Below are 26,859 nucleotides of genomic sequence, written 5' to 3'. Positions count from 1 at the left end.
CCTGGTATAGTGTCCCCCATCCTGGTATAAGTTCCCCCATCCTGGTATAAGTTTCCCCATCCTGGTATAATGTCCTCATCCTAGTATAATGTCCTCATCCTAGTATAATATCCCCCATCCTGGTATAATGTCCCCCATCCTGGCGTAATATTCCCCACTCTGGTATAATGGCCCCATCCCGGTATAATGTCCCACCATCATGGTATAATATCCCTCCATCCTGGTATAATGTCCCGCCATCTTGGTATAACGTCCCCCATCCTGGTATAAGTTCCCCCATCCGGGTATAAGTTTCCCCATCCTGGTATAATGTCCCCATCCTGGTATAAAGTCCTCATCTTGGTATAATATCCCCCATCCTGGTATAATGTCCCCCATCCTGGCATAATATCCCCCATCCTGGTATAATGTCCCCCATCCTGGCATAATATTCCCCACTGGTATAATGTCCCCCACCCTGGCATAATATTCCCCACTCTGGTATAATGTCCCCCATCCTGGCATAATATTCCCCACTCTGGTATAATGTCCCCATCCTAGCATATTGTTCCCCATCCTGGTATAATGTACCCAATCCTGGAATAATGTCCCATCCTGGGTCCCTTCTATTTTTCTACTCACCTTCCTCCTCTCCCGCGTCCTCTTCTGTAGCCAGGGCAGGAGTTTGCAGCTGACTTCGGCACAGGCAGCGCGTGACATCACTTCCATGCGCCGCACGTCACTGTTAAGTTGATGTCTGCTGCCGGTCTCTGATTGGCTGGCTGCATGTATTGTAGCGCATGGAGCCGTCAGGTCTCTACACTCCAATACATTTCACCTGAACATGTGTCGGAGGACGCACATCCAGGTGAAATTGGTGTTAGCGGCCCCCCGTGGCAGTCACACCCTCTGCGATCATTATGCCCCTGACTGTGACCCTGCTCCTTCTCATGAGGATGAAACATCTTCTACAAATTAATTCTCCTGAAGGAAGAAAGCTGATTCTCAAGTGCCACCCATTAGCAGTAGCTAAGTCAATATTTGTCCCTTTAAATGATCACTTTCGTATCAACAAATTTTGCAAGAATCAACAAGAAAATGAAATATAAGAATCTTTGTATCTTATTAGCGAAATTTGCTTCTCTCTCCGCTCACGAGCCACTTATTTCCCCCCCGCCTCCTAAATGCATCATCTATTGTTAAAAATTGCTAAAATCCATCTTGGTCAAAATAAGACAGACTGCCAATTCACTGAGGCATCAAATTACAGTTGCCTATTGAAGCCTATGAAGAGGGGACGGTTGAGCCGAGTGAAAAGCAAAGTGAATGAGAGAGGCTGCTGCTTTCTAGTAAGTGTTTATCTCAGCTCCAGTGCTGGATTCATAGCTACACTGCTCTGTTCTGCTGTATAATGTCCTCCATTCTGATGCTGCTGCTACTTCCGGACATGTGCTACATAGAGATAGGAGAGCAGGAATCGCTCATGTCTGCGTGAACTGGTAAAAAATGCAGAATACAAGTCAAATAATGGCCATATGTCAGCTTAGTCTGTACAGGTACCTGAAACTACAGGCAATTCTGAAGGAGCCTTATGGGAGGATATTTAGCCAAACCATAATTTTCTCTAAAAAGAAAAGACGCCCATGGGCAGAAAGCTGTTTTGGGATTCTTGATACTCATCAGTGCTTATTAAAGGGTCAAACAATTTAAGGGTGACACTAGGGTGGCTACCACCAACAGATGGCACTAGAGAGCCTCAAGAGAAGCTTATTTGCATACCCTTTTCCCAGGAAGCATTGACTAGCCGATAAGTCTTCCTATGTCAGGTGGCGGTCTCTATAAGGAAAATCCTTTACCGTCTGCACAGATCCCTTCTTCTGTGGTCATACAGTAAGGCATTGAAGGGGGTTCTGGACAATCCCTTATTAATAGCCCAAGGGTGCAGCATAAAATTAAAAAAACTCTACACTTTTTACTTACCTCCTGAACAGGCTTGGCAATTACTAAGGAATTGTTCAGTAACGGACAAACCTTACAATGACTGGGTGAAAGGAGACATCTGTTTATGCAGAATGGTGATCTGATAGGTGAAGGGGTGGGGGGGGGGAGTAAATCTGCGAGCTGATTTAAATGGGTATTCCCATCTCCATGAACCCGTCCCGATATGTAGTAGGGGTCATAATAATATTAGCAAATACCTCCAATTAGAATTGCAGTGTAGTTCTTCTGATTAGCTATGTCACTTACCCCATGTGCAGGGCATTGCAGTTGCTTAAATATGCATGGTTACAACCACTCATGTAGTGACAGTTAATTAGTTGTTAGTGGTCATAACTATGGATACCTAAGCTATTGCAATGCCCTTGACATGGGGTAAGCGACATAGCTAATCAGAAGAACTATACTACATTTCTAAATGGAGGTATTTGCTAATAGTATTATTATTACACTACATATTGAGATAGGATCTTGGAGATGGGAATACTCCTTTAACTGTAGAAGCAAGATGTGGGGAGGTTGTATGGGACAGAGTCCAGAAAAAAGGTGCAGCACAAGAGAAATCCTGGCTGTATGCAGAAGAGCTAACACTGGACAGGGGAATCTCACATATAGGAAGGTTAGTCACATAAACACAGTGTATATATATATATATATATATATATATATATATTTTTTTTAACACTCCATTTTTTTTTCTTTTAGGTTATGGAATTTATGTTTATGATAATTCATTTTTCCGCTATGAGGGTGAATGGAAAGGAGGCAAAAAACACGGTAAGGTAAAATGACCTATCCAACCAGGGTGTCCTTCTTAGACTCTGCACTTTATTTCCATCGCTGACCGCCCAGAAGCTCTACGTCTACTCAGTCTGAAGTTAAAGGGGGTTTCTTTTTTCAGAAAACTATTGTCACCCCTTTAGTGTGTAAAAACACTGCTTTATTCACTCTCCCAGGGCCAACACTGAGTCTCCACCACTGCGCTGTGCTGTTTGTCTGCAGTGCTGAATTCATGTCGACAGCACTGCAGCCAATCACTGCGCTTAGTGACTCGTGCTGTCTGCATCTGTAGAGTCACTGAGCTCAGCAATTGACTGCAGCGCTGTAAACATGACGTCAATGCTGTAGACAATAAGACACCAGGTCAGCTGGACCCAGGGAGGGTAAGTAAGGCGCAGTTGGTTTTTACACTGAGCTGCACTTCAGGACAGTAGTTTGATGAATATGGAAATCCCCTTTAAGCTAGGTATGATGATGGAATGTAGCTGACACCTCTGATTGTCCAGCTGTTGAGAACTGACAAGTAGAGATGAGTGAACCCAAACTTAAAAATTCGGGGTTTGTGCCGGACAGTTAGTGTCCGGGCTAAACGCCGAACTTCTCCCGGAAGTCTGTGTTAATGTTCAGAGTTACAGAGATGAGAGAGAGAATTTCCCAGCTCACAAGTTCCGGTCCCCATTGTTTTCAATGGGATTCGGGTTCTGGTTCACGTTCTGGTACAGTTCTGGTACCCGAGCCAAACTTCGGAATAAAGTTCGGGTCTGGTACCAGAACCTGAACTTCAACAGGTCTGCTCATCCCTACTGACAACTCCCAGCTAAGCTCTGAGATGGGTTGCTGGGAGTTGTAGCTTCTCATAGTGTTGAGCAAAAACATTCACCGGATCCTGGTCCACCAGCCACATTGGTAGCCGGTGGCCGTCTTACTAGAACCTCCTCCTATATGCGGCATCCTCTGCACCTCTTCGGATTAGTAGATCCGCGTAACGCCACGTGTGCATCAGATAATAAGATAATAGCTTTGTGGGGCCTACTAATCAGAAGAGGCACCGGGAATGCCACAGGCAGGAGGTATGCAGGTCAATGGTCCGGAAGCCACAGACTACCAACGTGGCTACAAATTCCTGCGAATCTTTTAGTTCAGCCCTGTTTGGAGAATATTGGTGTAGACTTGAGCAGGAGGGCGTGCGGGGTCATTGGTCTGTCCATTGCCTGTACTGGTGAGCAGCAGTCACACAGGATTGTCCATTGCCTGTACTGGAGAGCAGCAGTCACTCAGGATTGTCCATCGCTTGTAGTGGAGGGCAACAGTCGTGCAGGATTGTCCATCGCTTGTAGTGGAGGGCAGCAGTCGCACAGGATTGTCCATCATTTGTACTGGAGAGCAGCAGTCACACAGGATTGTCCATCGCTTGTAGTGGAGGGCAGCAGTTGCACAGGATTGTCTATCGCTTGTAGTGGAGGGCAGCAGTCGCACAGGATTGTCCATCGCTTGTAGTGGATGGCAGCAGTCACTCAGGATTGTCCATCACTTGTAGTGGAGGGCAGCAGTCGCACAGGATTGTCCATCGCTTGTAGTGGAGGGCAGCAGTCACTCAGGATTGTCCATCGCTTGTAGTGGAGGGCAGCAGTCGCACAGGATTGTCCATCGCTTGTAGTGGAGGGCCGCAGTCGCACAGGATTGTCCATCGCTTGTAGTGGAGGGCAGCAGTCACTCAGGATTGTCCATCGCTTGTAGTGGATGGCAGCAGTCGCACAGGATTGTCTATCGCTTGTAGTGGAGGGCAGCAGTCACTCAGGATTGTCCATCGCTTGTAGTGGAGGGCAGCAGTCACTCAGGATTGTCCATCACTTGTACTGGAGAGCAGCAGTCACTCAGGATTGTCCATCGCTTGCAGTGGAGGGCAACAGTCGTGCAGGATTGTCCATCGCTTGTAGTGGAGGGCAGCAGTCGCACAGGATTGTCCATCATTTGTACTGGAGAGCAGCAGTCACACAGGATTGTCCATCGCTTGTAGTGGAGGGCAGCAGTCGTGCAGGATTGTCCATCGCTTGTAGTGGAGGGCAGCAGTCGCACAGGATTGTCCATCGCTTGTAGTGGAGGGCAGCAGTCACTCAGGATTGTCCATCGCTTGTAGTGGATGGCAGCAGTCGCACAGGATTGTCTATCGCTTGTAGTGGAGAGCAGCAGTCGCACAGGATTGTCCATCACTTGTAGTGGATGGCAGCAGTCGCACAGGATTGTCAATCGCTTGTAGTGGAGGGCAGCAGTCACTCAGGATTGTCCATCGCTTGTAGTGGAGGGCAGCAGTCACTCAGGATTGTCCATCGCTTGTAGTGGAGGGCAGCAGTCGCACAGGATTGTCCATCGATTGTAGTGGAGGGCAGCAGTCACTCAGGATTGTCCTTCGATTGTAGTGGAGGGCAGCAGTCACTCAGGATTGTCCATCGCTTGTAGTGGAGGGCAGCAGTCACTCAGGATTGTCCATAGCTTGTAGTGGAGGGCAGCAGTCACTCAGGATTGTCCATCGCTTGTAGTGGAGGGCAGCAGTCACACAGGATTGTCTATCGCTTGTAGTGGAGGGCAGCAGTCACTCAGGATTGTCCATCGCTTGTAGTGGAGGGCAGCAGTCACTCAGGATTGTCCATCGCTTGTAGTGGAGGGCAGCAGTCACTCAGGATTGTCCACAGCTTGTAGTGGAGGGCAGCAGTCGCACAGGATTGTCCATCGCTTGTGGTGGAGGGCAGCAGTAACTCAGGATTTCCATCGCTTGTAGTGGAGGGCAGCAGTCATTCAGGATTGTCCATCGCTTGTAGTGGAGGGCAGCAGTCACTCAGGATTGTCCATCACTTGTAGTGGAGGGCAGCAGTCACTCAGGATTGTCCATCACTTGTACTGGAGAGCAGCAGTCACTCAGGATTGTCCATCGCTTGCAGTGGAGGGCAACAGTCGTGCAGGATTGTCCATCGCTTGTAGTGGAGGGCAGCAGTCGCACAGGATTGTCCATCATTTGTACTGGAGAGCAGCAGTCACACAAGATTGTCCATAGCTTGTAGTGGAGGGCAGCAGTCACTCAGGATTGTCCATCGCTTGTAGTGGAGGGCAGCAGTCACACAGGATTGTCTATCGCTTGTAGTGGAGGGCAGCAGTCATTCAGGATTGTCCATCGCTTGTAGTGGAGGGCAGCAGTCACTCAGGATTGTCCATTGCTTGTAGTGGAGGGCAGCAGTCACTCAGGATTGTCCACAGCTTGTAGTGGAGGGCAGCAGTCGCACAGGATTGTCCATCGCTTGTAGTGGAGGGCAGCAGTAACTCAGGATTTCCATCGCTTGTAGTGGAGGGCAGCAGTCATTCAGGATTGTCCATCGCTTGTAGTGGAGGGCAGCAGTCACTCAGGATTGTCCATCACTTGTAGTGGAGGGCAGCAGTCACTCAGGATTGTCCATCACTTGTACTGGAGAGCAGCAGTCACTCAGGATTGTCCATCGCTTGCAGTGGAGGGCAACAGTCGTGCAGGATTGTCCATCGCTTGTAGTGGAGGGCAGCAGTCGCACAGGATTGTCCATCATTTGTACTGGAGAGCAGCAGTCACACAAGATTGTCCATAGCTTGTAGTGGAGGGCAGCAGTCACTCAGGATTGTCCATCGCTTGTAGTGGAGGGCAGCAGTCACACAGGATTGTCTATCGCTTGTAGTGGAGGGCAGCAGTCATTCAGGATTGTCCATCGCTTGTAGTGGAGGGCAGCAGTCACTCAGGATTGTCCATTGCTTGTAGTGGAGGGCAGCAGTCACTCAGGATTGTCCACAGCTTGTAGTGGAGGGCAGCAGTCGCACAGGATTGTCCATCGCTTGTAGTGGAGGGCAGCAGTAACTCAGGATTTCCATCGCTTGTAGTGGAGGGCAGCAGTCATTCAGGATTGTCCATCGCTTGTAGTGGAGGGCAGCAGTCACTCAGGATTGTCCATCACTTGTAGTGGAGGGCAGCAGTCACTCAGGATTGTCCATCACTTGTACTGGAGAGCAGCAGTCACTCAGGATTGTCCATCGCTTGCAGTGGAGGGCAACAGTCGTGCAGGATTGTCCATCGCTTGTAGTGGAGGGCAGCAGTCGCACAGGATTGTCCATCATTTGTACTGGAGAGCAGCAGTCACACAAGATTGTCCATCGCTTGTAGTGGAGGGCAGCATTCGTGCAGGATTGTCCATCGCTTGTAGTGGAGGGCAGCAGTTGCACAGGATTGTCCATCGCTTGTAGTGGAGGGCAGCAGTCGCACAGGATTGTCCATCGCTTGTAGTGGAGGGCAGCAGTCACTCAGGATTGTCCATCGCTTGTAGTGGATGGCAGCAGTCGCACAGGATTGTCTATCGCTTGTAGTGGAGAGCAGCAGTCGCACAGGATTGTCCATCGCTTGTAGTGGATGGCAGCAGTCGCACAGGATTGTCCATCGCTTGTAGTGGAGGGCAGCAGTCACTCAGGATTGTCCATCGCTTGTAGTAGATGGCAGCAGTCGCACAGGATAGTCTATCGCTTGTAGTGGAGAGCAGCAGTCACTCAGGATTGTCCATCGCTTGTAGTGGAGGGCAGCAGTCACTCAGGATTGTCCATCACTTGTAGTGGATGGCAGCAGTCGCACAGGATAGTCTATCGCTTGTAGTGGAGAGCAGCAGTCACTCAGGATTGTCCATCACTTGTAGTGGAGGGCAGCAGTCGCACAGGATTGTCCATAGCTTGTAGTGGAGGGCAGAAGTCGCACAGGATTGTCCATCACTTGTAGTGGATGGCAGCAGTCGCACAGGATTGTCCATCGCTTGTAGTGGAGGGCAGCAGTCACTCAGCATTGTCCATCGCTTGTAGTGGAGGGCAGCAGTCACTCAGGATTGTCCATCACTTGTAGTGGAGGGCAGCAGTCGCACAGGATTGTCCATCGCTTGTAGTGGAGGGCAGCAGTTGCACAGGATTGTCAATCGCTTGTAGTGGAGGGCAGCAGTCACTCAGGATTGTCCATCGCTTGTAGTGGAGGGCAGCAGTCACTCAGGATTTCCATCGCTTGTAGTGGAGGGCAGCAGTCACTCAGGATTGTCCATCGCTTGTAGTGGAGGGCAGCAGTCGCACAGGATTGTCGATCGATTGTAGTGGAGGGCAGCAGTCACTCAGGATTGTCCATCGCTGGTAGTGGAGGGCAGCAGTCACTCAGGATTTCCATCGCTTGTAGTGGAGGGCAGCAGTCACTCAGGATTGTCCATCGCTTGTAGTGGAGGGCAGCAGTCACTCTGGATTGTCTATCGCTTGTAGTGGAGGGCAGCAGTCACTCAGGATTTCCACCACTTGTAGTGGAGGGCAGCAGTCGCACAGGATTGTCCATCGCTTGTAGTGGAGAGCAGCAGTCGCACAGGATTGTCCATAGCTTGTAGTGGAGGGCAGCAGTCGCACAGGATTGTCCATCGCTTGTAGTGGAGAGCAGCAGTCGCACAGGATTGTCTATCGCTTGTAGTGGAGAGCAGCAGTCGCACAGGATTGTCCATCGCTTGTAGTGGATGGCAGCAGTCGCACAGGATTGTCCATAGCTTGTAGTGGAGGGCAGCAGTCGCACAGGATTGTCCATGGCTTGTAGTGGATGGCAGCAGTCACACAGGATTGTCCATCGCTTGTAGTGGAGGGCAGCAGTCACTCAGGATTGTCCATAGCTTGTAGTACAGGGCAGCAGTCACTCAGGATTTCCATCACTTGTAGTGGAGGGCTGCAGTCACACAGGATTGTCCATAGCTTGTAGTGGAGGACCGCAGTCGCACAGGATTGTCCATCGCTTGTAGTGGAGGGCAGCAGTCACTCAGGATTGTCCATCGCTTGTAGTGGAGGGCAGCAGTCACTCAGGATTGTCCATCGCTTGTAGTGGAGGGCAGCAGTCACTCAGGATTTCCATCGCTTGTAGTGGAGGGCAGCAGTCACTCAGGATTGTCCATCGCTTGTAGTGGAGGGCAGCAGTCGCACAGGATTGTCCATCGATTGTAGTGGAGGGCAGCAGTCGCACAGGATTGTCCATCGCTTGTAGTGGATGGCAGCAGTCACACAGGATTGTCCATCGCTTGTAGTGTAGGGCAGCAGTCACTCAGGATTGTCCATAGCTTGTAGTAGAGGGCAGCAGTCACTCAGGATTTCCATCACTTGTAGTGGAGGGCTGCAGTCACACAGGATTGTCCATCGCTTGTAGTGGAGGACCGCAGTCGCACAGGATTGTCCATCGCTTGTAGTGGAGGGCAGCAGTCACACAGGATTGTCCATAGCTTGTAGTGGAGGGCAGCAGTCACTCAGGATTGTCCATAGCTTGTAGTGGAGGGCAGCAGTTGCACAGGATTGTCTATCGCTTGTAGTGGAGGGCAGCAGTCGCACAGGATTGTCCATCGCTTGTAGTGGATGGCAGCAGTCACTCAGGATTGTCAATCACTTGTAGTGGAGGGCAGCAGTCGCACAGGATTGTCCATCGCTTGTAGTGGAGGGCCGCAGTCGCACAGGATTGTCCATCGCTTGTAGTGGAGGGCAGCAGTCACTCAGGATTGTCCATCGCTTGTAGTGGAGGGCAGCAGTCGCACAGGATTGTCTATCGCTTGTAGTGGAGGGCAGCAGTCACTCATGATTGTCCATCGCTTGTAGTGGAGGGCAGCAGTCACTCAGGATTGTCCATCACTTGTACTGGAGAGCAGCAGTCACTCAGGATTGTCCATCGCTTGCAGTGGAGGGCAACAGTCGTGCAGGATTGTCCATCGCTTGTAGTGGAGGGCAGCAGTCGCACAGGATTGTCCGTCATTTGTACTGGAGAGCAGCAGACACACAGGATTGTCCATCGCTTGTAGTGGAGGGCAGCAGTCGTGCAGGATTGTCCATCGCTTGTAGTGGAGGGCAGCAGTCGCACAGGATTGTCCATCGCTTGTAGTGGAGGGCAGCAGTCACTCAGGATTGTCCATCGCTTGTAGTGGATGGCAGCAGTCGCACAGGATTGTCTATCGCTTGTAGTGGAGATCAGCAGTCGCACAGGATTGTCCATCACTTGTAGTGGATTGCAGCAGTCGCACAGGATTGTCAATCGCTTGTAGTGGAGGGCAGCAGTCACTCAGAATTGTCCATCGCTTGTAGTGGAGGGCAGCAGTCACTCAGGATTGTGCATCGCTTGTAGTGGAGGGCAGCAGTCGCACAGGATTGTCCATCGATTGTAGTGAAGGGCAGCAGTCACTCAGGATTGTCCTTCGATTGTAGTGGAGGGCAGCAGTCACTCAGGATTGTCCATCGCTTGTAGTGGAGGGCAGCAGTCACTCAGGATTGTCCATAGCTTGTAGTGGAGGGCAGCAGTCACTCAGGATTGTCCATCGCTTGTAGTGGAGGGCAGCAGTCACACAGGATTGTCTATCGCTTGTAGTGGAGGGCAGCAGTCACTCAGGATTGTCCATCGCTTGTAGTGGAGGGCAGCAGTCACTCAGGATTGTCCATCGCTTGTAGTGGAGGGCAGCAGTCACTCAGGATTGTCCACAGCTTGTAGTGGAGGGCAGCAGTCGCACAGGATTGTCCATCGCTTGTAGTGGAGGGCAGCAGTAACTCAGGATTTCCATCGCTTGGAGTGGAGGGCAGCAGTCATTCAGGATTGTCCATCGCTTGTAGTGGAGGGCAGCAGTTACTCAGGATTGTCCATCACTTGTAGTGGAGGGCAGCAGTCACTCAGGATTGTCCATCACTTGTACTGGAGAGCAGCAGTCACTCAGGATTGTCCATCGCTTGCAGTGGAGGGCAGCAGTCGCACAGGATTGTCCATCATTTGTACTGGAGAGCAGCAGTCACACAAGATTGTCCATAGCTTGTAGTGGAGGGCAGCAGTCACTCAGGATTGTCCATCGCTTGTAGTGGAGGGCAGCAGTCACACAGGATTGTCTATCGCTTGTAGTGGAGGGCAGCAGTCACTCAGGATTGTCCATCGCTTGTAGTGGAGGGCAGCAGTCACTCAGGATTGTCCATCGCTTGTAGTGGAGGGCAGCAGTCACTCAGGATTGTCCACAGCTTGTAGTGGAGGGCAGCAGTCGCACAGGATTGTCCATCGCTTGTAGTGGAGGGCAGCAGTAACTCAGGATTTCCATCGCTTGTAGTGGTGGGCAGCAGTCATTCAGGATTGTCCATCGCTTGTAGTGGAGGGCAGCAGTCACTCAGGATTGTCCATCACTTGTAGTGGAGGGCAGCAGTCACTCAGGATTGTCCATCACTTGTACTGGAGAGCAGCAGTCACTCAGGATTGTCCATCGCTTGCAGTGGAGGGCAACAGTCGTGCAGGATTGTCCATCGCTTGTAGTGGAGGGCAGCAGTCGCACAGGATTGTCCATCATTTGTACTGGAGAGCAGCAGTCACACAAGATTGTCCATCGCTTGTAGTGGAGGGCAGCAGTCGTGCAGGATTGTCCATCGCTTGTAGTGGAGGGCAGCAGTTGCACAGGATTGTCCATCGCTTGTAGTGGAGGGCAGCAGTCGCACAGGATTGTCCATCGCTTGTAGTGGAGGGCAGCAGTCACTCAGGATTGTCCATCGCTTGTAGTGGATGGCAGCAGTCGCACAGGATTGTCTATCGCTTGTAGTGGAGAGCAGCAGTCGCACAGGATTGTCCATCGCTTGTAGTGGATGGCAGCAGTCGCACAGGATTGTCCATCGCTTGTAGTGGAGGGCAGCAGTCACTCAGGATTGTCCATCGCTTGTAGTAGATGGCAGCAGTCGCACAGGATAGTCTATCGCTTGTAGTGGAGAGCAGCAGTCACTCAGGATTGTCCATCGCTTGTAGTGGAGGGCAGCAGTCACTCAGGATTGTCCATCACTTGTAGTGGATGGCAGCAGTCGCACAGGATAGTCTATCGCTTGTAGTGGAGAGCAGCAGTCACTCAGGATTGTCCATCACTTGTAGTGGAGGGCAGCAGTCGCACAGGATTGTCCATAGCTTGTAGTGGAGGGCAGAAGTCGCACAGGATTGTCCATCACTTGTAGTGGATGGCAGCAGTCGCACAGGATTGTCCATCGCTTGTAGTGGAGGGCAGCAGTCACTCAGGATTGTCTATCGCTTGTAGTGGAGGGCAGCAGTCACTCAGGATTGTCCATCACTTGTAGTGGAGGGCAGCAGTCGCACAGGATTGTCCATCGCTTGTAGTGGAGGGCAGCAGTTGCACAGGATTGTCAATCGCTTGTAGTGGAGGGCAGCAGTCACTCAGGATTGTCCATCGCTTGTAGTGGAGGGCAGCAGTCACTCAGGATTGTCCATCGCTTGTAGTGGAGGGCAGCAGTCACTCAGGATTTCCATCGCTTGTAGTGGAGGGCAGCAGTCACTCAGGATTGTCCATCGCTTGTAGTGGAGGGCAGCAGTCGCACAGGATTGTCCATCGATTGTAGTGGAGGGCAGCAGTCACTCAGGATTGTCCATCGCTTGTAGTGGAGGGCAGCAGTCACTCAGGATTTCCATCGCTTGTAGTGGAGGGCAGCAGTCACTCAGGATTGTCCATCGCTTGTAGTGGAGGGCAGCAGTCACTCTGGATTGTCTATCGCTTGTAGTGGAGGGCAGCAGTCACTCAGGATTTCCACCACTTGTAGTGGAGGGCAGCAGTCGCACAGGATTGTCCATCGCTTGTAGTGGAGAGCAGCAGTCGCACAGGATTGTCCATAGCTTGTAGTGGAGGGCAGCAGTCGCACAGGATTGTCCATCGCTTGTAGTGGAGAGCAGCAGTCGCACAGGATTGTCCATCGCTTGTAGTGGAGAGCAGCAGTCGCACAGGATTGTCCATCGCTTGTAGTGGATGGCAGCAGTCGCACAGGATTGTCCATAGCTTGTAGTGGAGGGCAGCAGTCACTCAGGATTGTCCATCGCTTGTAGTGGAGAGCAGCAGTCGCACAGGATTGTCCATCGCTTGTAGTGGAGGGCAGCAGTCGCACAGGATTGTCCATAGCTTTTAGTGGAGGGCAGCAGTCGCACAGGATTGTCCATCGCTTGTAGTGGATGGCAGCAGTCACACAGGATTGTCCATCGCTTGTAGTGGAGGGCAGCAGTCACTCAGGATTGTCCATAGCTTGTAGTACAGGGCAGCAGTCACTCAGGATTTCCATCACTTGTAGTGGAGGGCTGCAGTCACACAGGATTGTCCATAGCTTGTAGTGGAGGACCGCAGTCGCACAGGATTGTCCATCGCTTGTAGTGGAGGGCAGCAGTCACTCAGGATTGTCCATCGCTTGTAGTGGAGGGCAGCAGTCACTCAGGATTGTCCATCGCTTGTAGTGGAGGGCAGCAGTCACTCAGGATTTCCATCGCTTGTAGTGGAGGGCAGCAGTCACTCAGGATTGTCCAACGCTTGTAGTGGAGGGCAGCAGTCGCACAGGATTGTCCATCGATTGTAGTGGAGGGCAGCAGTCACTCAGGATTGTCCATCGCTTGTAGTGGAGGGCAGCAGTCACTCAGGATTTCCATCGCTTGTAGTGGAGGGCAGCAGTCACTCAGGATTGTCCATCGCTTGTAGTGGAGGGCAGCAGTCACTCTGGATTGTCTATCGCTTGTAGTGGAGGGCAGCAGTCACTCAGGATTTCCACCACTTGTAGTGGAGGGCTGCAGTCGCACAGGATTGTCCATCGCTTGTAGTGGAGAGCAGCAGTCGCACAGGATTGTCCATAGCTTGTAGTGGAGGGCAGCAGTCGCACAGGATTGTCCATCGCTTGTAGTGGAGAGCAGCAGTCGCACAGGATTGTCCATAGCTTGTAGTGGAGGGCAGCAGTCGCACAGGATTGTCCATCGCTTGTAGTGGAGAGCAGCAGTCGCACAGGATTGTCCATCGCTTGTAGTGGAGAGCAGCAGTCGCACAGGATTGTCCATAGCTTGTAGTGGAGGGCAGCAGTCGCACAGGATTGTCCATCGCTTGTAGTGGATGGCAGCAGTCACACAGGATTGTCCATCGCTTGTAGTGGAGGGCAGCAGTCACTCAGGATTGTCCATAGCTTGTAGTAGAGGGCAGCAGTCACTCAGGATTTCCATCACTTGTAGTGGAGGGCTGCAGTCACACAGGATTGTCCATCGCTTGTAGTGGAGGACCGCATTCGCACAGGATTGTCCATCGCTTGTAGTGGAGGGCAGCAGTCACACAGGATTGTCCATAGCTTGTAGTGGAGGGCAGCAGTCACTCAGGATTGTCCATAGCTTGTAGTGGAGGGCAGCAGTCGCACAGGATTGTCTATCGCTTGTAGTGGAGGGCAGCAGTCGCACAGGATTGTCCATCACTTGTAGTGGAGGGCAGCAGTCACTCAGGATTTACATCACTTGTAGTGGAGGGCAGCAGTCACACAGGATTGTCCATCGCTTGTAGTGGATGGCAGCAGTCGCACAGGATTGTCCATCACTTGTAGTGGAGGGCAGCAGTCGCACAGGATTGTCCATCACTTGTAGTGGAGGGCAGCAGTCACTCAGGATTTACATCACTTGTAGTGGAGGGCAGCAGTCGCACAGGATTGTCCATCGCTTGTAGTGGATGGCACCAGTCGCACAGGATTGTCCATCACTTGTAGTGGAGGGCAGCAGTCGCTCAGGATTGTCCATCGCTTGTAGTGGAGGGCAGCAGTCACTCAGGATTGTCCATCGCTTGTAGTAGATGGCAGCAGTCGCACAGGATTGTCCATCACTTGTAGTGGAGAGCAGCCGTCGCGCAGGATTGTCCATCGCTTGTAATGGAGGGCTGCAGTCGCACAGGATTGTCCATCACTTGTAGTGGAGGGCAGCCGTCGCGCAGGATTGTCCATCGCTTGTAGTGGAGGACCGCAGTCGCACAGGATTGTCCATCGCTTGTAGTGGAGGGCAGCAGTCGCACAGAATTGTCCATCACTTGTAGTGGAGGGCCGCAGTCGCACAGGATTGTCCATCACTTGTAGTGGAGGGCCGCAGTCGCACAGGATTGTCCATTGATTGTAGTGGAGGACCGCAGTCGCACAGGATTGTCCATCGCTTGTAATGGAGGGCAGCAGTCGCACAGAATGGTCCATCGCTTGTAGTGGAGGGCCGCAGTCGCACAGGATTGTCCATCGCTTGTAGTGGAGGGCAGTCGTCGCGCAGGATTGTCCATCGCTTGTAGTGGAGGGTAGCAGTCACACAGGATTGTCCATCGTTTGTAGTGGAGGGCAGCAGTTGCACAGGATTGTCCATCGCTTGTAGTGGAGGACCGCAGTCGCACAGGATTGTCCATCGCTTGTAGTGGAGGACCGCAGTCGCACAGGATTGTCCATCGCTTGTAGTGGAGGACCGCAGTCGCACAGAATGGTCCATCGCTTGTAGTGGAGGGCCGCAGTCGCACAGGATTGTCTATCGCTTGTAGTGGAGAGCAGCAGTCACACAGGATTGTCCATCGCTTGTAGTGGATGGCAGCAGTCGCACAGGATTGTCCATCGCTTGTAGTGGAGGGCAGCAGTCACTCAGGATTGTCCATCGCTTGTAGTGGATGGCAGCAGTCGCACAGGATAGTCTATCGCTTGTAGTGCAGGGCAGCAGTCACTCAGGATTGTCTATCGCTTGTAGTGCAGGGCAGCAGTCGCACAGGATTGTCCATCGCTTGTAGTGGATGGCAGCAGTCGCACAGGATTGTCCATCGCTTGTAGTGGAGGGCAGCAGTCACTCAGGATTGTCCATCGCTTGTAGTGGAGGGCAGCAGTCACTCAGGATTGTCCATCACTTGTAGTGGAGGGCAGCAGTCGCACAGGATTGCCCATCGCTTGTAGTGGAGGGCAGCAGTTGCACAGGATTGTCCATCGCTTGTAGTGGATGGCAGCAGTCACACAGGATTGTCCATCGCTTGTAGTGGAGGGCAGCAGTCACTCAGGATTGTCCATAGCTTGTAGTACAGGGCAGCAGTCACTCAGGATTTCCATCACTTGTAGTGGAGGGCTGCAGTCACACAGGATTGTCCATAGCTTGTAGTGGAGGACCGCAGTCGCACAGGATTGTCCATCGCTTGTAGTGGAGGGCAGCAGTCACTCAGGATTGTCCATCGCTTGTAGTGGAGGGCAGCAGTCACTCAGGATTGTCCATCGCTTGTAGTGGAGGGCAGCAGTCACTCAGGATTTCCATCGCTTGTAGTGGAGGGCAGCAGTCACTCAGGATTGTCCAACGCTTGTAGTGGAGGGCAGCAGTCGCACAGGATTGTCCATCGATTGTAGTGGAGGGCAGCAGTCACTCAGGATTGTCCATCGCTTGTAGTGGAGGGCAGCAGTCACTCAGGATTTCCATCGCTTGTAGTGGAGGGCAGCAGTCACTCAGGATTGTCCATCGCTTGTAGTGGAGGGCAGCAGTCACTCTGGATTGTCTATCGCTTGTAGTGGAGGGCAGCAGTCACTCAGGATTTCCACCACTTGTAGTGGAGGGCTGCAGTCGCACAGGATTGTCCATCGCTTGTAGTGGAGAGCAGCAGTCGCACAGGATTGTCCATAGCTTGTAGTGGAGGGCAGCAGTCGCACAGGATTGTCCATCGCTTGTAGTGGAGAGCAGCAGTCGCACAGGATTGTCCATAGCTTGTAGTGGAGGGCAGCAGTCGCACAGGATTGTCCATCGCTTGTAGTGGAGAGCAGCAGTCGCACAGGATTGTCCATCGCTTGTAGTGGAGAGCAGCAGTCGCACAGGATTGTCCATAGCTTGTAGTGGAGGGCAGCAGTCGCACAGGATTGTCCATCGCTTGTAGTGGATGGCAGCAGTCACACAGGATTGTCCATAGCTTGTAGTGGAGGGCAGCAGTCACTCAGGATTGTCCATAGCTTGTAGTAGAGGGCAGCAGTCACTCAGGATTTCCATCACTTGTAGTGGAGGGCTGCAGTCACACAGGATTGTCCATCGCTTGTAGTGGAGGACCGCATTCGCACAGGATTGTCCATCGCTTGTAGTGGAGGGTAGCAGTCACACAGGATTGTCCATCGTTTGTAGTGGAGGGCAGCAGTTGCACAGGATTGTCCATCGCTTGTAGTGGAGGACCGCAGTCGCACAGGATTGTCCATCGCTTGTAGTGGAGGACCGCAGTCGCACAGGATTGTCCATCGCTTGTAGTGGAGGACCGCAGTCGCACAGAATGGTCCATCGCTTGTAGTGGAGGGCCGCAGTCGCACAGGATTGTCTATCGCTTGTAGTGGAGAGCAGCAGTCACACAGGATTGTCCATCGCTTGTAGTGGATGGCAGCAGTCGCACAGGATTGTCCATCGCTTGTAGTGGAGGGCAGCAGTCACTCAGGATTGTCCATCGCTTGTAGTGGATGGCAGCAGTCGCACAGGATAGTCTATCGCTTGTAGTGCAGGGCAGCAGTCACTCAGGATTGTCTATCGCTTGTAGTGCAGGGCAGCAGTCGCACAGGATTGTCCATCGCTTGTAGTGGATGGCAGCAGTCGCACAGGATTGTCCATCGCTTGTAGTGGAGGGCAGCAGTCACTCAGGATTGTCCATCGCTTGTAGTGGAGGGCAGCAGTCATTCAGGATTGTCCATCACTTGTAGTGGAGGGCAGCAGTCGCACAGGATTGCCCATCGCTTGTACTGGAGAGCAGCAGTCACTCAGGATTGTCCATCACTTGTAGTGGAGGGCAGCAGTCGCACAGGATTGCCCATCGCTTGTAGTGGAGGGCAGCAGTTGCACAGGATTGTCAATCGCTTGTAGTGGAGGTCAGCAGTCACTCAGGATTGTCCATCGCTTGTAGTGGAGGGCAGCAGTCACTCAGGATTGTCCATCGCTTGTAGTGGAGGGCAGCAGTCACTCAGGATTGTCCATCGCTTGTAGTGGAGGGCAGCAGTCACTCAGGATTTCCATCGCTTGTAGTGGAGGGCAGCAGTCACTCAGGATTGTCCATCGCTTGTAGTGGAGGGCAGCAGTCGCACAGGATTGTCCATCGATTGTAGTGGAGGGCAGCAGTCACTCAGGATTGTCCATCGCTTGTAGTGGAGGACCGCAGTCGCACAGAATGGTCCATCACTTGTAGTGGAGGGCCGCAGTCGCACAGGATTGTCCATCGCTTGTAGTGGAGGACCGCAGTCGCACAGGATTGTCCATCGCTTGTAGTGGAGGGCAGCAGTCGCACAGAATGGTCCATCGCTTGTAGTGGAGGGCCGCAGTCGCACAGGATTGTCCATCGCTTGTAGTGGAGGGCAGTCGTCGCGCAGGATTGTCCATCGCTTGTAGTGGAGGGCAGCAGTCGCACAGGATTGTCCATAGCTTGTAGTGGAGGGCAGTCGTCGCGCAGGATTGTCTATCGCTTGTAGTGGAGAGCAGCAGTCGCACAGGATTGTCCATCGCTTGTAGTGGAGAGCAGCAGTCGCACAGGATTGTCCATCACTTGTAGTGGAGGGCAGCAGTCGCTCAGGATTGAAGAGGTGAAAAATCTAAATAATTCAGCATTCAATGTAAATTTTGAGAACTCAAAAAAAAGGTGGAAAAAGACAGTGTGAACACACGCAAGTCCTCCGCATTAATGGAAATCCTACAGTGATTGTGTAATAAATAGTTTATAATATAGAGAATAGAGCGGCACATTAGAGGCAGTAATGTCTCACACTTATCCCTTTTACTGCAGGTCATGGGAAGCTTTTATTCAGAGATGGAAGTTACTACGAAGGGGAGTTTGTGCGCGGAGAGATTACCGGCAATGGTCTGCGTTACTGGGCAGCACTGGGTGAGTTCCCGTCTCATTGTGTCACTAAGCGGAGAACACAAGCGGCTGTCATGGACTGTCATGGACGGCCCGTCAGCGTCTGTCGGGGAGGGATCTGTCAGAGTTTCCATTACAGACATGACTTTTCATGGCTTTCCTATCTGAGGCGCTTGACGTCCTGCCGGGTGCTGGATTTTTGGTATGCAGAATATTTTATGAAGTGCTACGGAGAGAAAGGCTCGCATGCTTTTCGGATGCTTTCGAGAACATGCAGCCTAATTAATCCGTAATTCTGACGTCTGTGTTTTTGCTTTGTGAAAAAAAAAGAAAGAAGTTTCCTATTTTTTTTGTCTGGAAGTATTCCTCCATTAACAACCTGCTCCTTATCAGTGCCGTGTTCCTCTTCTGCCAGCGTTCATCTGGGTGGGATCAGCTTATGGGGGTTTCACTGTATAGGTTGCATTGAGTATGTCATACTGACAAGCTGGCACGAGCACGGCAGGGGTGCAGGAAGATTTTTGCTGTTCATGTACAAAAATTAAACTTTTTCCAATTTATTATTAGTTGTGGATATTTGTCATGATATCATAGCAGCCTCTGTGACTATGTAAGAATGGCTGGAGAATCTGCGGGGAAATGTGTGGGGAACCAGGGTGATGGCGGGTTGTGTGCACCCAGTGGTGGGCACCAAGGGAGACAGCAGCAAGTCACTCGCTTTGGCCAAAGTCTACAGATAAAGGGCTAGGGTAGGACACGACCAGACTGTGTGGTGGGCTGCATCAGTGTCGGACTGGGTTGGTAAAGGCCCACCAGTAACATTGATTTTTGGGGCTCACTGTTCAGCTACAAGCAAAAATAACCTGACCCAAGTACATAAATTTAGTTTTGTCTATGTAATATTATCTTGGCTTGCTTGTTTAATGAATGATTAGATTTTAACTTTTTCTGCAAATTGTGAATCAAGTGTAATAGCACTACTCATTAGCACTCCATCACAGGGGCGGCCTACCGAAGGATTCTCCTGCTCTCCTGGAGGCCAGTCTGAGCCTGGGCTGCATGCTACCAAAACTCTACCCTCCACAATGTTGTTGCACAATCATACCCCCATTGGTCCGCCGCTGGTGGGCAGTGCTCCGGTTGCATGCGGGTGGGCAAACTTCAGACTCTCTCTCACCGCTGCTCACTATATACTGAGCGGTATGAAGCCGCGCCAGCCGCGACTGTATGACTAACAGGAGGAATAAAGCTCATTTCCTCCCAACAGCGGAGCTCTCAGGGCCGCACAGCTTCAGAACCCTATAAATCTTCAGAATAGCCCCATATCTGCACGTTAATAGCATGTTTTTGACATGACAGGTTCCCTTTAAATGGCTTGTCAAGGACTTTTATATCATTACGATAGGTCATCAATACCAGATCGGCGAAGGTGCGACACTCAGCACCTCCACCGATCATCTGTTCTCAGTGCCGGCGGCTGTGGGATGGGATCAACTTTGGAACGGCTCAACAGCATAGTGGCCATGTGAGGTACTGCCGACCCACTCCTATTCATTCATATAGGGGTTGAAGTAAGTATTCGGCCGCGGCCACTGTACAGTTGTGTGCCGTCGGGAATAGCTGATTGGCTATTTGTTATGCAAATTGGATTTCAGATAGGAAGAGGACTAGAATTCTACAGCGCCACCTGCTGGAAGCAGCGATCTTGTAAGTCACTATCAACCCTTTAACGAGTCTTGCAATATGACTTAGGATAATAGCCAAATCAGAGTCTCAATTTGCAGACACAGTGTTTCAGGGTGTTGCCCCTCATCAGTGCAAAGTATGAGATCTAACTTGGCTAGGTGAGAGGCTCTGGACTGGGGTCTAAGGGGTAACGTTTCTCCCTGTGGAGAGTTAGGGTTGATAGTGACTTATCGCTGCTTCCAACAGGTGGCGCTATAGAGTTCTAGTCCTCTTCCTCTCTGAAGAGGCAATTTGCATATTTGATTTCCCAGAGGAAATTTACTCAATAGGAGTCCCGTGCTTACGTGTTAGGTACTCGTGCACATTACTGGCTGGAGAAACCTCTGGCGCTATCCAGCGACCGACTCTGCGGATTGGAAGTAATCACACAATACTCTGATTGTGGCACATTGTAATTTGCATTTGCAGGAAACACGTATTCTGGGGAATTTCAGGATGGCGAACTCCACGGGCATGGAGTAATGAAATACAAAGATGGCGGAAGATACGAAGGCGAATTTGTGCTTGGGATAAAAGAAGGTGAATGATGATTAAAATTTATATTGTTACTATTTATTATTATTGTTCTTATTATATCCATATTAGTAGGAATAGAAATGTAACAGTACTTGTTTATGAAATATCCAAAAGAGCCTTGTGCATTTTATAGTGATTTTTTTATAGATTGCAATTTTGTCTTCTTTTAATTTGGCATTCAGTAATCCAGAAATTCCCATTGTGTCCTGTGCCTACATGTAGCACAAAACCGCAAGATTATACAATCAGACACAACAGACTGGTAGCGATCACAGTTTCAAGTCCCCTAAGGGCACTAAACAAAGATGTAAAAAGCAGTTACAAATTAAAATAAAATAAATAAAATATAAATAACATAAAAGTTTTAATGACCTCCCCCTTTCCCAATCTCAAAATAAACATATGTATATATATATACTGCTCAAAAAAATAAAGGGAACACTTAAGCAACAGAATATAACTCCAAGTAAATCAAACTTCTGTGAAATCAAACTGTCCACTTAGGAAGAAACACTGATTGACAATCAATTTCACATGCTGCTGTGCAAATGGAATAGACAATAGATGGAAATTATTGGCAATTATCAAGACACCCTCAATAAAGGAGTGGTTCTGCAGGTGGGGACCACAGACCACATCTCAGTACCAATGCTTTCTGGCTGATGTTTTGGTCACTTTTGAATGTTGGTTGTGCTTTCACGCTCGTGGTAGCATGAGACGGACTATACAACCCACAGAAGTTGCTCAGGTAGTGCAGCTCATCCAGGATGGCACATCAATGCGAGCTGTGGCAAGAAGGTTTGCTGTGTCTGTCAGCGTAGTGTCCAGGGGCTGGAGGCGCTACCAGGAGACAGGTGAGCACACCAGGAGACGTGAAGGGGGCCGTTGGAGGGCAACAGCCCAGCAGCAGGACCGCTATCTCCGCCTTTATGCAAGAAGGAACAGGAGGAGCACTGCCAGAACCCTGCAAAATGACCTCCAGCAGGCCACAAAGGTGCATGTGTTTGCACAAATGGTTAGAAACAGACTCCATGAGGGTGGTATGAAGGCCCGACATCCACAGATGGGGGTTGTGCTCACAGCCCAACACTGTTCAGGACTATTGGCATTTGCCACAGAACACCAGGATTGGCAAAGTCGCCACTGGCGCCCTGGGCTCTTCACAGATGAAAGCAGGTTCACACTGAGCACATGTGACAGACGTGACAGAGTCTGGAGAAGCCGTGGAGAGCATGACCGGGTTGGCAGTGGGTCAGTAATGGTGTGGGGTGGCATTTCTTTGGAGGGCCACACAGCCCTCCATTTGCTCGCCAGAGGTAGCCTGACTGCCATTAGGTACCGAGATGAGATCCTCAGACCCCTTGTGAGACCATATGCTGGTGCGGTTGGCCCTGGGTTCCTCCTAATGCAGGACAATGCCAGACCTCATGTGGCTGGAGTGTGTCAGCAGTTCCTGCAAGATGAAGACATTGAAGCTATGGACTGGCCCGCCCGTTCCCCAGACCTGAATCCGATTGAGCACATCTGGGACATCATGTCTTGCTCCATCCACCAACGTCACGTTGCACCACAGACTGTCCAGGAGTTGGCGGATGCTTTAGTCCAGGTCTGGGAGGAGATCCCACAGGACACCATCCGCAACCTCATCAGGAGCATGCCCAGGCATTGAAGGTCAGTCAGTGCGAAAAATTGGGAAAACTTTGAAAGTGTCCCCAAGTGCAGTTGCAAAAACCATCAAGCGCTACAAAGAAACTGGGTCACATGAGGACCACCCCAGGAAAGGAAGACCAAGAGTCACCTCTGCTTCTGAGGATAAGTTTATCCGAGTCACCAGCCTCTGAAATCGATTGCGATTGACATTTTCATCACATTTGGAATTTTTTTTCCCATTTTTCATTACATTATATGGTGAAATGAATCGGATCAGTCAAAACTGAATCATTTACAGCAGAAATCAAGCTCTCATATAGCTTACATGTTGACTTAAAGGGAATCTGTCAGCAGGTTCTTGCTATGTAATCTGACAGCAGCATGATGTAAGGACAGACACCTCGATTCCAATGATGTGTCACTTAGTTTACAGGGTGCAGAAGTTGTGATAGAATCCCTTTTTTTTCTGTTGCAGATCAAGCAGAGCTCGGAATGCTGAGCTCTGTATAACCTCGCCCACACACCTGATTGGTTGCTTTCTGTGTACACTGTATAGTGACAGAAAGCTGCCAATCAGTGATGGGGGCGGGGTTGTACCAGGAGGCACGAGACACCTAGTCCTGTAGTGATAATCTCCTGCTGATTAAACACTGACTGGATTGAAACAGCAACACACAGCCTAGTAAGTGACACATCACTGGAATCAGGGTCTCTGCCCCTACACCATGATGCTCTCAGATTGCATACAAAAAAACCTGCTGACAGATTCCATATAGAAAAACAAAAACGTCATAACTGTATGAAGAAGATGAGGAAAAAATGGAAACGAAAAAACTAAAATTGCCTGTGGCCTTAAAGGGGTAAAGAATGTTTGCAGTTTGAGATGTCGCTGTGGAGGGTGATTACGGTTATATTTTATATTCGTATATAACTGTCTATGACAATCCTGTGATCCAGGACGTTTCATACTCCTACATCTCCCATTCATACCACAGTGCAGCTAGATTACCTGGTGGAGGTCAGGGGAAGTGGCACCATCGCTGGTATTTTTTAGTTATGGACATACAGTATATTATATGACAGTTACAAGTATCTACGTATCATCATCCTTTTTTCTATCCCCCCACCACACACGCAGGACATGGCTTATTGGTAGACAAAGATGGACAGATCTACTCTGGAGCTTTCCACAACAACAAAAAGCACGGGGATGGACAAATTACGTTCCAGTAAGTTTTTTTTTATTTTTTAATTTGTAATCATTAGTTTAGAAGTTATAGATTATATCCTTAGGATAAGTCATCAATATCTGACAGATGGTGGGGGCCGACTCCCAGCACCCTAACTGATCAACTGGTTGAAGGAGCTGCCGGGCACTGGAAGTGGCACAGCTCCGTATATTGTGTAGTGGCCATGAGTGGTACTGCAAGCTGGGAGTTAAAGTAGGGTGTGGTGCGGTCCAATTTGCCACAGCAGAGAGCTGATTACTTCTGCTGGACAGCACACATCCATGCTACTAGATTAGAGGTCTCAGCCACACTCACATCTCTGGCTGAAAAGAGTCTGCATCGAACATAGGTTCTGGTCCTGATGTCTTCTCCTTTTCACTGCTCAATTGTTTTAAGAGTCAAGGAATAAATAAAAGTTCTGACATTTCAAGCAGACTCGCACGCTTGTGTGAATGCAACCTTAGGCTGCTTGCTCTGCTGACGTTCTGAGGGAGAGGGGCCCAGTCTCCCCGCTTTTGTCAAATCAGGATGCTGCTGTGATCATTTGGTTTATCCTCCTCTGACTCCGGACCATCATGGAGTGGGCTCCTGCATCTCCTTGTGCTCTGTAGATACATTCATAGTTAATTATTTGCTTTTCTTGAAGAGAGATTTATTTTCCAGGATTCAAACTTACAACCTGTAGCATGGCAGATCCAAAACTTTAGCATTAAGTCACAGGCTGCACTGCTAAGTATATGAGAATTTTCTCTGCCTAAATATCTAAATAGTATTCTTTTTTTACAAGCATATTGTATTGATACAGAGAGATACATCTCTGTTCACCAGTACATCTCTATATACCCGTATACTAGAGCTAAAGTAATAGAGTGGCTGGTACTAGTGTAGTATAGACTTATATGTATCAGTATATGGATGCGAAACCTGGACAATAAAGAAGACAGAAAAATAATCAACGCCTTCCAAATGTGGTGCTGGAGAAGGATGTTATCAATACCAGGGATGGCAAGAAGAACAAACAAGTCAATTTTGGAACAATTCAAGCCAAACTTGTCACTGGAAGCAAGGATCACCATGCTACAACTTGTCTACATTGGACACATCATACGAAGACAGCAATCACTGGAGAAGGACATCATGGTCGGAAGAATAGAAGGAACAAGGCAAATAGGGAGGCTGCAGTCACTGGAGAAGGACATCATGGTCGGAAGAATAGAAGGAACAAGGCGAAGAGGAAGACGAGCAACCTGATGGCTTGACACAATCAAGATAACAGAGGAGGAGACCCTGGTGGACCTATCTAGGCTGCACAAGATCGATCTTCCTACAGATCATTCATCCATCAAGTCTCCATGGCTCGAGACCGAGCTGAAGGTCGATTATAGTAATAAGAATGAATGCCGGAGGAGGAATGGTGGAGAACAAGCTGAAACGGCAATTACATGAATACTCAGGTAACATTTGGACGCCTAATCCAGGTCAACATGAGCCGGTGGCACCATGTCATTGGGACATTGACAGTTCGATACTCCAGAGAAGAAGCTGGGAGCATGGTGCAATGCCATAAACTGTGCAGGACTCAAGACAATGAGATGCCCAATGAGCGCTCAAAAAAAGGCAGAAATGCCCCATTCCTGCATGAATGTGTATGGGCTCAATAGAATGTCTATGGGTCTATGCACAGAGTATTTTTTGGCTAAAAATATTTTTTGCAAATGTGTTTTGCTAAAAATTTAGCATCGTTTGCCTTCTATAGCCTCTTTGTTGCATTGTATATTACTGGCTGCAGAATGGGTTAACTGAGAATCTCGTCAGCGAGCTCATTCTTTGGACCCAATGGAAGAGTTTCTAACTCTTATATGCCTTTTTCCGAGTTCCTCTCAGCTGATTTATGACCACAGACCACATCAAAAGTGAATGTGCAAAGAAACAAAGAGCCTGTAAAAACACAAATGGTGAATTTTTTTAATGAAACCGCATAATAAAAATGACTTTTAGTCCCAAACACATGCACTTAAAAAAAAAAAATGTTCCCAGAAGAGGTGGACAGCCCCTTTAAGTTGCTACGCCAGCCCTTTATCTCAATGCCCTGCTACTCCAGCCCTTTATCTACCCTAAATGCCCTTGGGAAGTTGTTGCTGCCCCCTCCAGCACTGCACCACATGCCCCGGCATCTCCTTCTAGCTATGCTGCTCTGCTGCAGACACTCAAGTATAGTTATGGCCAATAAAATTGTGCCCTTGACCATGTGAAACTGGCCGTAAAGACAAGACTTAATGAAAGACGAACATTAGGAAACCCCGGAGGGAAGAACATGACCCCTGATACACAACTGATTTGCACCTGTGCCCTGCAAGTGAAGGCTTTCGTCTGTAAACACTCTGCCGGTGCTGTGTGTCATCTAACCCTACATGTGTCTGCCAGCGGTCTACCGTCACCCTCAGCGTGCACGGTCCGTAATCTGGAGAAACACGTGTTTTGACGTCATGCATTCCCAATGTGTTTGTAAAGCTCCCAGTGTAACGTTAGCTGTTTTTCTGGCAGAATCTGCTCTACGCATATTTACTTTGCCCGGCTACTCAACTGTTGAGTTGGCACAGATCTAGTAGCAGGTGTGATCAGCTCTAGCAGAGGCAAGTGGCACCCAAGTGACATTGTTATCTGAGAAAAGGGATATCCCACCGAAGAGAGGGCCGAGGTTCTCAAACACGCCGGAGGGAACACATGGGCTGGTTTCTGCATGACTTTACTAGGATCCACTCCAAAGAAATCACAAAGGATTCCATGAGACCAGTATATACTTGCTGTGCTTGGCTGCATTAGATACACTGGGTGTGTGTCTTTTTACTTTTCCATTTTTTTTCTTTTAATTCTGTATCCAAACATGTTTTGGAGCTGATGATTTCTTTCTGTGTTATCCTGAAAAGTGCAGACATAATATATAGATTTGATATTAAAGTCCATAAAAGCTTTTAAATTGGATTCTCATCAGCTGACATTTTTAATTGAATCATTTCCTTATTTTTCTGAACTTTGAGAAGCACTTTTTAGCAAGAAATAATCTTGCTAAAAAGTGTGTGCATTGTATCGTCTGGAGGCAGCTTCCTATGATTGAGGAAAATGGTCATACAGTGTCCTTCCTGATCACTGTGAGAGCCGTGCAGCGGCGCAACTGTCCTCCTGCCCGACGCAGATCAGTCTGATCGGTGCAGGGCAGGAGAGAAGCTACCAGGGCCTACACATCTCTAAAGCTGCACAGATGCTGCAGGTACCGAGTAGATGAAGGACCCTTCAGATCATAAGAT

The 26,859-nt window shown here is 49.8% G+C and overlaps 1 protein-coding gene across 3 annotated transcripts in view; it reads left to right on the top strand.

Moving 5' to 3' along the window:
* Positions 1-26,859, top strand: part of MORN1 (MORN repeat containing 1) — a 478,186-nt gene that overhangs the window by 30,888 nt on the left and 420,439 nt on the right. For 2 of the 3 annotated variants that reach the window (XM_073656898.1, XM_073656900.1), the window contains exons 2-5: positions 2,683-2,754; positions 18,339-18,437; positions 20,568-20,678; positions 23,464-23,554. In XM_073656898.1, coding sequence (XP_073512999.1) covers positions 2,683-2,754; positions 18,339-18,437; positions 20,568-20,678; positions 23,464-23,554 — 373 coding nt within the window. The remainder of the gene's footprint in view (positions 1-2,682; positions 2,755-18,338; positions 18,438-20,567; positions 20,679-23,463; positions 23,555-26,859) is intronic. The other variant, XM_073656899.1, reaches the window with a different exon arrangement.

Source organism: Phyllobates terribilis, unplaced genomic scaffold, assembly GCF_046119375.1.
Source record: "Phyllobates terribilis strain yellow unplaced genomic scaffold, ASM4611937v1 Scaffold_12__6_contigs__length_324123572, whole genome shotgun sequence".
Lineage (NCBI taxonomy): Eukaryota > Metazoa > Chordata > Amphibia > Anura > Dendrobatidae > Phyllobates > Phyllobates terribilis.
Note: the sequence above shows the minus strand (reverse complement) of the source record. Positions and strands in the feature narration are given on the sequence as shown.